Source organism: Spermophilus citellus (assembly GCF_964194105.1).
Source record: "Spermophilus citellus genome assembly, chromosome: 13".
Lineage (NCBI taxonomy): Eukaryota > Metazoa > Chordata > Mammalia > Rodentia > Sciuridae > Spermophilus > Spermophilus citellus.
Genome location: NC_138193.1, coordinates 91,450,681 through 91,464,538, shown reverse-complemented (window position 1 = coordinate 91,464,538; position 13,858 = coordinate 91,450,681). Strand labels below are relative to the sequence as shown.

At 32.4% G+C, this 13,858-nt stretch overlaps 1 protein-coding gene across 1 annotated transcript in view; it reads right to left on the bottom strand.

Annotated features, from left to right (window-relative positions):
* MEMO1 (mediator of cell motility 1) overlaps positions 1-13,858 on the bottom strand; it is a 111,555-nt gene that overhangs the window by 16,007 nt on the left and 81,690 nt on the right. Inside the window, exon 6 of the mRNA XM_081265582.1 lies at positions 7,749-7,891. Coding sequence (XP_081121708.1) covers positions 7,749-7,891 — 143 coding nt within the window. The remainder of the gene's footprint in view (positions 1-7,748; positions 7,892-13,858) is intronic.

Genomic DNA, 13,858 nt, shown 5'->3' with positions numbered 1-13,858 from the left:
ACTATGTTTTCCAAATACACCTAAATCTAACTTTCAGCAATGCTTCTTTTCCTTTTATATTCCCTTGTTTTTAAAGATTTACCAAAATGCACTTCTAGTGCTACAATAACAATCATGTACACATTTTGTGTTTTGTGCTTCATGTTTAAAGCATTATTACTATATCCAACTATTATCTTCACATCTCAGAAGATGGGTTCCACTGTCTATATATGATTTTTATTTTCTATTCATCTTCCTAAAAATACTCTTATAGTGGGCATTACAAAATCATAAAACCTTCTTCAATGTCTTTTTTTTAATCACAGAACTTAATACTTCATTCATTTGTAGTTGCTAATCATCTATGATTATTTACTTCTCTAAAATATACTGTATTTCCTTAATTTCTACATTTTAACTTTTCATATACACTAATATCCACCATTAACTCAATGGAGCAATTATTACATCAACATTACATCATACAAGAACTACTATTAAATCAATATTACATATTACAATTGATAACCTAAAATCAAGAAACAGGCTAGGAAATAATATCTGCTTTCTGAATAAAACAATAAAGATTATTGCACATTACCATAAGATCTATTACATATCTAAACTAAAATAATTATTAAAGATAGTGGTGATAATTTATATTAATACCTCAGCTATTTCTTTCAAAGACTTAGTTACAGCTCTATTTTCAAAGAATATGTGTACCATGCACATTGATGACAATTATCTGATAATGAAAATTATAAAACCAACCCTATTTTTACCATTTGCCAGGTAGTTGTCAGAAGGCTGCTCAAAGCCAAATCTAAAGTTTAGTCATAATAGCTTAGTGACTCAATTCATATGTACTACATTTTTACTTCTATTTCAAATGGTTTTTTTTTTAATATAAAACTGCCCAACATCTTTTGTAAAACTAATGAATATCCTAGACAAGAAAATTCTCATTGGCTGTCACTATAGTAAGAATATCATCCTTGCAGGAAATCAAGGTAATATACTCCTTAATTCTTCGAGCCTGAACTACTTAGGTTTATACTAACCCATTCCCTTTTTCCCTGCTTCCAGTAATAGCTATTAGATTTAGCTACTATCAACAAGCCTTGTGATTGGCACATAATTGTCTTATCTGAATACTGCTATTCCCAGGTACAAAGACAAACGCAGAAATTTGAGTAGCCATTTGCTACTCAAAGATTTTTTTTCCGCTTAAGTCCCAGTTCAAAACTGATGTTTCAAATGGCAACCTTGCCTGAAACGAGTAACAATATTTTAAAGTGCTATCTTGTTCAGATTGACTATTTACTATGAAGCTTTCACTTAAAAACTATTTCTGAAGCACAAGTATAGGAAATGTTCACATTTCCGAATACTTTAAAATGCCGAATCAAGCTGTGATATAATGAGAATTATAAAACGTGCAGGAAACCAAATTAAGCAAATGTTTGATAGTATACTATCTACATTTTGTTACTCTTCAGTAGCCACCTCACATTTAATAGCTGAAAAACTAAGTAAAAATATTTGAAATAATATTTGGGTAAGAAGCTAAATGCATACTATACATACCTACCACACTGAATAAATATTTTTCTTAGCTTATGTCGTCAAATAGTAATTTTTAAAAATTGTATCAAAATTTAAAAACAATGCATTCTGGCCAATATATGTAGAAAGCATCTAATTTTGGAGTAAAGAGTTGTCATTTTATTTAGCTTGTATGTATGTACAAATGTATTTATGTAAGTGTACACATGCACACATGTGAAAACACACACACACACACACACACGCACGCACCCATAGCTTTAGTCAATCGCTGCTTGTGATTGAGTTTAAAAGAATTTTTTTGGTTTCTTATTGTTAAAAAAATAAATTTTCAAGAGTTTATTAATAAAGGAAATTACAGTACTAGCATAATACACTGAACATAAATGAACCTTAAATTATTATTTATTTAAAATAAATTATGATTTCATATATTTCATGAGCAAATATATTTTATTCTATGAGGTTTTTTTACTTCTGAATTTCATTAAAAGTTCTGAATCTAAACTGTGAACAAATACAACACCCTCTGTACCTGGAGAACTGGAATTGTGTACTTTTATAAGTATGAATAAAGCATATCACATAGTAAGAGAAAATTACTTACCTGAAACTTATCCTTTCAGAAGGTACACTGGGAAAATGGATTCTTTGAGCCCCTGTTTCAACTCCAAGTATGAGCTTTCTAGCTTTAAGAGCCATTGACACTGCCCCTAGGGGCAGTACAAGCTTTGGAACTCCCCTAGTGAGTATGTCAGTAGTTTCTTCAGATGCCTTCCCTCAGTTCTTTTCAAATTCAAAAGATGAGAGGAAAAATAACCCAAGAAAAAAAATCCTGTAAAGCAGAAACCTTACTCTTTGAGGGAAGGAGGGTAGCTCATTTGTGAATCCATTCCAGAGCACGCTTTCTGAGAAAAAGAAATACAGGTAAGTAATTTTCCCATCTCCAAAGGTGACTGGTGATTTAATGAGTGGATTCACAGAGTGTGGAAAGTAAGCTCCAGGGATGTCTGTTTAACACACAACAATCAACTAATGAGGACAAACAACGATGAATGGTACAAGAACCAACACTACTGTTTTAAGTACCTCGAAACAAAAAGTAAAAAAATAAATACCTCAACATCAACCTATGCTCTGAGCTGCAGAAACAATGACCTTGGAAAGTCCCAAAAACTAAGTCAATGAAACAAACTTTCAGATATTTTGGTTGTACAGTTACTCCATCACTTTGTTAATATGTTAAGCAATTTTCAAATATTTGAGTTAAACCTCACAAAAATCTGTGAGACAAGGAATAAGGCCTGGAACTAGGGACTTTTCACAATTAAAATCATAATGAAAGAAAAAAATGTATTTAAAAAAAGAAATGTTATCTAAGTAGGATCAAATAAGGTAATCATTTCTGAAAACTAAATGCTATTATCCTTTCATTATGAAGTCTTAGTAATAATGTAAAAGTAATAGGCTTATCTGAATCCTGCAAAAGATCAAGAACCTACATTTGTCAAATCAGAGTGTACAAATATTTAAGAAAAAAAAATGTGAAGGCTTGAATAAGATATAATTGAGAGATTCGATTACATTCAAATGAATTTAAATATTTAGAAAATAGTAATATCCTATGCCCAAGAGATTAACAGGAGGAAGAGTGTGCATGAATAATCACTTATTAATATGTATTACAGAATAAAACTGAATAAGAACATAAATCTCAAATACTTAGAGGAAGGCCACTTTTAATAAGTGGCACATATTTATAAAAATAAATTATATAAACCTAGACAAATTCATAATCTCTAGAGACTACAGAAAATTTTATACATATTTTAACAAAATATGTGTCATAAACATTTCCAAATAAATGTATTAGAACTGATATGCAAAACCACCATGAAAGGCAAATCAAGCATGACTTCACCTTTTAAAGATTCAATTTCTGATAGATGCAATTTAATTTAGAAACTTGTTAAAAGTTAAGTGAAAATTACATTAATTAAAACTATTAATATTCTAAATTTGGAAGTATAAATTTCAGTGAAGTCAGGAAAAGACAAATATTAATAGTATATATGGAGAAGAACAAAACTAAAACTTGAGCAAATAAAATAAAATTTATATAGGACATAGAACTTTGTAAGTATACCAAGAATTGGAATACAACTTATTTAACTATGTTAAAAATCAAACACGAGAGGCTGAGGCTGGGGCTCAGAGTTAGAGCGCTTGCCTAGCATGCATGAGACACTGGGTTCAATCTTCAGCACCATATAAAAATAAAATAAATCTATTGTGTTCCACCTGTAACTGAAAAGTAAGTATTTTTTTAAAAAAAATCAAAACACTGGCAGCAAATATCTTGGCACTTACTCCATTTCCTACTATTAGCAGGAACAGTGAATCGAGGTAGGATCATTACAATGTGACCTGACAAACATCTTCCTATGGTGCTAACATATTTTCATAGGTTTAAGACTGATAATGAGATAAAAGGCAGGAACTGAAATGCAAGGTTTCATCTTAGGGGACTCAAATGAAGACAAAAAGAAGGGAAATAACAAAATCTAGGTTCCTATCTCTCCCCTGCCTTGTCTCACTCTAGAGGGGCTGGAGTTCTGGCTCTGTGGTAGAGTGCTTACCTAGCATAAGTGAAGCACTGGGTTCTATCAGCACCACGTAAAAATAAATAAATAAAAGCACTGTGTCCTTCTACAAGTAAAAAAAAAAAGAAAAAAATATATTTCTATCTCTCTACTTTTTTATCTTTCTACTATCTTTTCAAATCTAAATAAAACCTAAATGGGATCCGATAGGTAAGCATCTATAAAGTAAAATGTGTTTTTTAAAAGAAGCCATTTTTACAATGAATACTGGCTAGCAAATAAGGTCAATAAGAAAAAATATTTCCAATTTACAAGTATGTTTACTAACTACCATTGAGTTTTTCACTTTATTTTTTGTAAAATCTGGACAAAATATAAAGAGAAACAATGACTACAAATGAAAAATGTAGTCACTTCCAGTAGTTTATTATTATTCAACAAAAACAAATTCACACTGTGAAATTTGTCAAATGCACTACAATCAGTTACCTGCTTTTTCTTCGAAAAAATCCGCTATTTATAATTGTGAAGTGAATGTAAAGCCTAGCTCAATGAACTTTGTAAGGCCTCCACATACTTAAGGAAATGAATCCTTCATGTGAAATTATTTAAATTTAGTCTTATCAACTGAGCATGGTGGTACACATTTATAATTTCATAGACTCAAGAAGCAAAGGATTGCACATTCAAGGCCAGCCTGGGCAACTTAATGAGACCCTGTCTCAAAAAAACCACAACCACAACAACAACGACAAAAAAAAAAAAAAATTAAAATTAAAAGGGTTGAGGTGCCCTTTTTCAGTGGTAAATCGGCCCTGGGTTCAATACCCAATACTGGTTAATACAAATAAATAATTTTTAAAAAGAAAAAAAATAATTCAGTCTTCTGACTGCTTTTACATGGTAAAAACTGTACTGTGTATTTTAAAAAATTAAGAAAAGCCAGTAAGCATTACCTTCATAAGAAACTAAATTTTTGAGATGGTAGTATAACACACTTATTAATTTAGGAAAGATGCCCAATACCACTAGAACATAAATTTGAGAAATATGAAACCTAATTCCTCAGTAAAAACAACTAACCCATAGCTAGCCAATGATTTATACAACTTCAAGAGGCATGCAATTCAGAAAATGTATCTTACTTTACAAGAATGACTATAGTATCAAGGAATGAAAGTTCACTGATAATATCAGATTATTAGCATGTCTCACATCTCTCACTGACCCAAAGCACCCATCCAGGAAGAATTAGCACAGTGTTTTTCATAAGTATAATGTAAATGTGTAATGAACATTGTTAGTGATGGCATCACTTAAAACTGGACACTTGGAAAAGCTCCATTACTTAACCACCTAATGTAAGTATTAATGTTTTAGTCTCTGGATAATTCTCATAATTATCATTTATCAAGCTTCACAATTGTGAAATTTTCTTTCATTTTTCTTTTTGTAATTATCACCTGGAAATTCCATCTTACAATTTAAATATTAAAATTCAAGAAGTCAGAAGAGAAATGGCCTAAATAATTAATTCCTGAGAATCTAGTTAGAATGTAAAAATTTACATTTCCTTCTCAACAACTATAGTTAAAAAGAGTAGTGGAGCAGGATTTTATTTAGGAGGGAGGCTTTAGAAATCTTCATTAATGAGATAAAAATGATTATTCCTAAGAAAATAGCAATATTAAAGTGTCTACTAATATTTCCATGGATTTATGTTGTTGTACATGTTTCCAACTTGGAGAAAGAGCCTAGATTCTGAAGAACAGTCTCCGGGGAACACATTATTTAAATCAAGTGACTCATTCATTCATAAGAGCCTTCAAAATGATGAGGGAAAGGGCCCTTGCTTCAACAAGTTTAATTTCTGAAATATATGAGTACACCTTGTTGTCAACAAAAATTCACAATACTGGGGCTGGGGATATAGCTCAGATGGTAGAGTGCTTGCCTTGTAGGCACAAGGACCTGGGTTCAATCCCTAGCACCACACACACCAAAAAAAAAAAAAAAAAATATTCACAATACTAAGAAAAGTAACCCATTTTCTCAGTAATGATACTCCTTGGTTTTTAAGATCAATGACTATTAAATATCTGAATTCCCAAGAAAGGAATTCCTTTTTAAGCATCTACCTGGATCCTCAAATATAAGTAATATAATTCTGCCAAAGACAGCGTAAGTAGCCAATAGAATTAGTATTAAAGAGTCCTGAGAGTTACTCTGGGCTTTTCCCAAGGAAGTACAGCTACCTACAAACCCTGAATCTAGGTTTCCCAACCTCAGTACCGTTGACATTTTGAGCCAAACAATTCTTTGACTGGGGACAGGGGTTGGGAGAGCCTGTACTATGCATTGTAAAATGTTTATTTAGCAGCTTTCCTGAACCCTACTCATTTGATATTAGTAACATCACGATCCCTTAAATTAAGTCACATCCCAACCTACTAATGTTGATCAAAATGTCTCTAGGCATTTTTAAACACCTACTAAGAGGAAAACCATCCCTAGTTGAGAATTACTGCCTTTAGCAAATAACTCAACTATACCATCAAGAAAGTCAGTTCTCTTCAACTGAGATCTCAACTTTTAAGAAGGTCATTCAGAGAAGTTTGCAAGAAAACACCTAACCAAGCCAGATAAATGTTGAATCAATTCTGGTAATCAAAGTGTAAGACACATAAAAAGCCAGGGTTTCCTATATCTCATTGAGGATGTGTTTTTGTTGCTCTATCACTCACTCTACATTAAAAATTGTAGTTTTATATTTTACATTTTCTTATAATCAAAATAGTCACTGATGAATGAACAGATGTTGGCATCCTTAAGGCATTAAATAAATGATTTAAAGAGATGACCTAAGAGGAAAGGAGCTTAGAAATATTGTGGGATAGTAATGGATAACTGAGAGCAAAGTGCATCCAAAGAATGTAAAAACAAAGTTTGCTAAAAGAGGCATCCATAAATGCTCACTTTCTTTATGATCTATTCACTGTTAAGTATCCTTACTCTTTTAATTCACAATAATCACAAAAATCACTTAAGAATCCTTACCCTTATAAAGCATTAGCAATGAAGACCACAGTGCTAATAGCCAACGTGTTACAATCTTTGAAGGGTAGCTCTAAACTGATGGCAATTGTGGGCAAAAAATAAGCACCGAAAGAAAAAAAGAAAGAGAGACTAATTACAAAAAGCAAATCTGGAAAAGACTGGCATAGCTCATCCACATTCTAAAGAACATTTGTTTCATAAACCAAAACTAACTTGAGAGAAATCTCAATACCTACATGGAAATGGAATTAAGAGGTCTTAACTCCTACTAACATAAGTATCTAGAAAAAGGATGCCCTCACAGTGTGAATCCAATTATACCAGTCGCCTTTGGAAATGTGTCCATAATCCACTATTATCATCTGATTCTTTTTAAATGACCAAAAGACTTTTTTATTCATTTTTAAACACTGCTGCTAAAAGTAAAACTTTCCAAGGAGAGTGATAAAGAACTGATAATCAGAGCTTTGAATAAAAAGGCACCTTTAACCACAAGTACATAGTATCTACCATGATATGTTAAAATCTAGAACTTACCCCAATGGCAGAAATCAGAAGAAACCACAAAGAGATTACTAGGATCCGCTAGATATTTACTGAAGAGTTTTCCGAATTCCTGTTCTTTTGACTCACTCAGAGCTCCAACCAGTACAGGAATAATGGTAAACTCATCCTTATGGCTTAAAGAAAACAGAAGAAGAAGAAGAAAGAAAAAAAAAGTCATTTAAGATATTTAAGAATAAAAATAGTTTTCCAAATTGTTGATACTAGAAACTGGAATATTTATTAACAGCAGTAATAAGATACATAATTGTTAATTTATTAAAATCTAAAAATTAAAAGCTGAAAGAGGACAATTTTAAAAATATGAAAAGCACAGAATACCAGACGTTTCTATTTAAAGTCACAGAAATGTACAAACATAGGTAAGCAAAGCTATTTTACTCTCAGGCATAATAATATCCTGAAAAACAAAAATAAACCCATCAGTCGATCACCAATTCAAGTCTTCTCAACTACCCTCTAAGACTACAATCACCTGCCTGATCCTTCTGTGTTTTTAAAAGAGCATTCAATTCTTACCTGTTTTAATACCATCTTATTATATACCCATTCCTGGTACTTGTTCTATAAACCTGCCACATGAGACCTACAAAACTTAATCTTGGCACCCATAAGATCCACCAGCTGCACTTTTACACTTATCCTAATGATCATATACAAGCCAGCCTGAAGATACATCTCAAATTTCATTGGCATCAGGGTAAACAAAGAATTCAAGGAAGTATTAATTTCTAGCATCAAGAAAAAGACATCACACCCACCCACAATGTTTATGAACATCCACAAGTCCCTTTTTTGCTCTACAAATTGACAGATTTACGGAAAAGGAACAAAGCAGATTAATAAAGAGTAATTATCAACGTGCTGTTTATCTAAAGCCTTTAAAAATTTTTATTGTAATGAAATTTTACTTACACATATCCAATATTATTAATATGCTAAATTATTTTAGATTTAGAATTTCAGAAGCATAAATCATGTTTATCTGACTTGTTCAAAACAGGACTTTTAAAAAATACCATCATAATAAATGCTTTTTAATACGAAAATCTGACACGTAACTGATACAGGACAAACAAAACTTATAAAAGATTTTTTTCCCCAAACTCTAAATTTTAGTAATCCCAAAATAAATGTTGGCTAACTACATAAAGCTAAATTCAGGGCACCCACACACCTCCCCCATAGAGGCCCCCTTACCCTTGTCAATTGCGAAATAAACAGATCATACAGATCTCCAGTCCCTCTGCAATGCAGGGGCTTCTTGGGCACAATCTGCATCTATGGAGTAAGAAAAAAAAAGGAAGCTGGCAGAGGAAGCTGCCACGGGATTTCTCATTCTCTAACTCTTTAATAGTTTACTAAATTACTATTTAGAACAAATAGGGGCTCTTCATTTACTGAAAGGTGAAAATCAATTCAAAGAAAAGAATTTCAGCTTCTAATAAAAATTCAGTAAGACTGTCAGAAATTATTCTAACCTCAGGAACTACCTACATAAATAAATTGACTAATTTCATTAAAGAATATGGAAGAAATTATGACATGGTAGGAAATCAGTTATATAAAGAACAAAGAAATAGGGCAAGATGGTGCATATCTATACTCCCAGCTACTTGGGAAGCTGAGGAAGGAGGATCACAAGTTCAAGGCCAGCCTGGGCAACTTAGACCATGTCTCAAAATAATAAAAAGGACTGAGGATAGAGCAATTCAGTGGTAGAGTGCCCTGGGTTCAATACCTAATCCCAAAGCAAGAAAAAAAAGGAACAAGGAGAAGCCAGAAGAAATGGGCTTAAGTACAATCCCTACTACACACAAATATTAAGAGTATGGCTAAGTCCCCAATCTGAAAATGTATTTGCTTATATGCAAAATAATAAATACAAAACCTTCACAAAATTGTATTAAGTGAAGAACAGTATAATAAAGGTGCTTTGTCAGCTGTAGTTGACTTTGAAGAACAAGAGTTGTTTCTTTGAAGAAGCAAGACATTTGCTCTCCACAAAAGCTACCAAGCCCTTCATTTAACCTCAGTTTGAGCTTGCAAATCTATTTATATAGAAGAAAAAGTCTTATCCTCCAGAGAAACTTCTGACTTCAATCAAGTCTCATCTATTCAACCCTCTTTGTCATCTCTCCTTTTTTAAAAGTTGCTTGTACACTACCCTCCAGACTAAGCACAAATTAGAGAACTAAGAGCATGTATCTTTCAAATGTACTATTCCTGGGTTTCAAAATCCAAATTCTGAAGTTGCAAAAACTTCCCAGTGAAGTACAAAATCTGCCCCAAAAAACAACTATAAAACTGCATTTAACCAACAAAACCAACAATTTTTGTGCTCTTATTATCAACCAAAGGGGAAAAAAACACAAGAGAAGTTCATTCGTGACAAATAATAGAACGTCTCAGTATGTACAGTCAGATCTGGCATCTTACCAGAAGCTGCCTCCATGTCCTAACCCAGCTCCATGGACATGAAAAGTCCATTAAAGTGAAGTCGACCATGAAAACTGGCAGCTTCATTGGCACATGGGGATGACTTTGATTTGGAGCACAGAGTGGAAACTCATACCAAGTGGAAAACAGAAAAATATGCATCTCTCTTTGCCTACAGTTGCTATACCATTACAGCAAGCTGCAAATCTGAGAACTAGCTAAAAAATTTAACAGTGAGATTCTGAAAATGGACAGATCCTTAAGAAAAGGGCCTATGCCTTTCACACAATCCTTATTGACTACAAGTTTGCACATATGCCCAGGGTACACCTAATAGGTTCCAAGCTCACTACAAAATGTCATCTAATTAGAAGGCTCCGTGTATGTAGAGGGGAAACTGGAAATGTAAGAGATCAAACATGCAACACAACCTGGCTACTCTGCATGAAGGTTGGGCATGGCTCAGTGGTAGACATTTGCCCTAGCACATATGAGGCCCTGGGTACAACCACAGATGGAAGGAAGGGAGATAGAGAGGAAATAAATTTTGTATGACCACACAGAGAGATACAAGAAAACCCAATAGAAAGAGAAAGAGGCAAACATGAAAGTGGACTGAACACCGAGTATGCATCCTAAGCACACACAATCCACCAGCAGAGAGAGACTTAGTGGCTCAAAGACGTAGGCACAAACTACAATCAGTCATTTCCCAATACTAAACCATGTAATCACAGGTGCAAGCCCCAGAAAGTCAAACCAAAAAATGAAAATATGCAATTTCAAAGAGCTTGGAAGACACATCAATAATAGTGCATGGTGGGAGACAGTTGAATTTCACACAAGTTTCTAAATAAACACAACTTGAAGGAGGGGAAGTGAATAAAATCAGAATCCAGAATGTGTATAATATGCTATATAAAATGTCCAATTCAAAGAAAAAAATATAAGCCACAAGAAAAAAAAACGTAAACCATGTCATATGGGAGGTGAGGGAGTATCAACTAGCAAGTTATATCTAAGACCATATCTTGGATTTAACAAAGACCTCAAAAATTTATCATAATATATTTAAAGAATTATAGGAAACTATGCTTAAAGAAGTAAATACATATTGACATGACATAAAAATAAGGCTATCTAAGAAATCCAAACTATTTTAAAAAGTAGAAATTTTAATAATTGAAAAGTACAATAACTGAAATGAAATATTTACTAGACAGTCAGAAGAGCAGATTTCATATTAGAATAAGAATAAATATTGACATCAAAGATAAATTATCCAATTAGAAGAACAGTGGAAAAAATACTAAAAGACACTACAGACATGTAGACAACACCAAATATACCAGCATACATGGGATGATGTCCCAGAATGGGGAGAGTAAAATTTATGAAATAAAACTTTTCAAATATCATAGAAACAAAAATGTACAAGAAATCCAAAATAGAACAAACACAGAGAAATCCTCACCTATTAAACAAACCATTCATTACAAACTAAAGAAAGAAATCTTGAAGGCAACAAGAAGAAAATGAGTCATTACATATAAATCTTTTCAACAAACAATACTGGGACAGCTGTGTGTCCATATGCAAAAAAAAAAAAAAAATCAACACACGCAAATATACACACACACTTTTGCCCCACATCATATACAAAAATTAACTCAAGCTGGATCCTAGAAATGTTAAGAGCTAAAACTCTTCTAGAACACCAGTCAGCAAACATCTTTTTCAAGGAACCATCAAGTTAGTATTTTAAGTTTTCTGGGCCATATGGTCTCCACAGCAACTACACAATAGTTACTAGAGGGAAAGCAGGCACAGACAGTATGTATATCCATGGGTGTGGTTATGTTCCAATAACACCTTATTTATGAAAACTAGCTTTGAGTCAGATGGGTTCATTCCACGGGCTATATGTTGCCATCTCTTATTCAAGAAGAAAAGGAGAAAATCTTTGTGACCTTAGATTGGACAAAGATTTCCAAACATGATACCAAAAACAGAAACCATACATAAAAAAGACAACTGAATTCATCAAAATTAAAAACTTTTGTTCTTCATTAATAAATCATACAAGGAGAGAAACTTTTCTGTTTCTAATAAAGAACTTGTACAGAGAATATATAAATTCTCTTACAACTCAGTAAGATAATAAATTATGTAAATTAAAATTGGGGAAAACGAATGAATAGATTTTTCACATAAAATACACAAATGAAAAAAAATAAACAAATGACTAATAAGCACATGAAAATTTGCCCAACATCATTAGTCATTAGAGAGATACAAAGTAACAGTAACATCACAATGAGATTGCACTACATAGCTATCAGAATGATTTTAATCAAAAACACAGTAACAGCTATTGTCCAGGATATGGAAAAACTAGAACCATCATGCACTGTTCCTAGAAACAAAATGTTGCAGACACTTTATATGACCTAGTAACTCTATTCCTAAGTAACTATTCAAGAGAAATGAAAACATATTGACATAAAGAGTACAAGAATGTTTGTAACATTACTCGTAACAGCAAAACGTGGAAATGATTTAACCATCCACTAACTGATACATGAATAAATAAATTGTGCTACATTCATTTAATGGAATAATTATTTGGCAATAAAAAGGAATGGACTACTGATACATGCAACAACATAAATGAACCTCGAAAACAGTACACTATGGGGCTGGAGTTATAGCTCATTGGTAGAGCGCTTGCCTAGCATGTATGAGGCACTGGGTGTGATCCTCAGCACCACATAAAAAGAATAAATAAAAAAAGGTATTGTGTCCATCTAACCAAAAAAAAATTATTAAAAAAATATATAAAGGTCTATCAACAACTAAAAACAATTTTTTTTAAAAAAGTGCACTACGAGAAAAAGGACAGTTACAAAAGACATTTTGTATGATTCAATTTATATGAAATTTTCAGAAAATGCAAATCTAGAAATAGAAAGCAGATCATTCGTTAGTTGAAATTGATAGTGGGAGCAGGGATTACTTCAATTGGACAGGAGATTTGTTTTTAGATTAGTGTTCCAAAACTAGATTGGGAGAACATCTGAACAACTCAATAAACTTACTTCAAAAAAAAAAAATCAATGAATTAAATCTTTACACTGGTGAATTTTGTATTATGTAAATTATACCTCAACAAAACTATGGGAGAAAGGAAAAGGAGTATCTACCTTTCCCTCCTACAAGCTATGCCACCTGCAGCAGATTACTACCCTCAGCCTCAATCTGTCATCTGTAAAAATCAAATAATTAATCCTTACCACACGGGGCTCTTGTGAGCACTTTGGTAATGAAAAGGAACATTTTATCCCTTCTTTTTCTGTCTTATGATTTAAACCATTATTGCCAAAAAATTATATATGTAAGACATATAACAGACTAAAAAGAGTTAAAATCCTAGAACCAACAGTGGGACATTCTTTTTTTAAACAAGCAAAACCACTCTTACTGTCACTCAGTATGAAAATGCTCATCACAACATAAAAATTCTAATGTAAAAATGTGAATTCTAATATAAATATTTCAAGTGATAAGAAAATATAATTTAACTGGTAGTAATTTTTAATTAGTAGCATACAAATAACTGAAACCTTAAAACTGATATTTTAAAT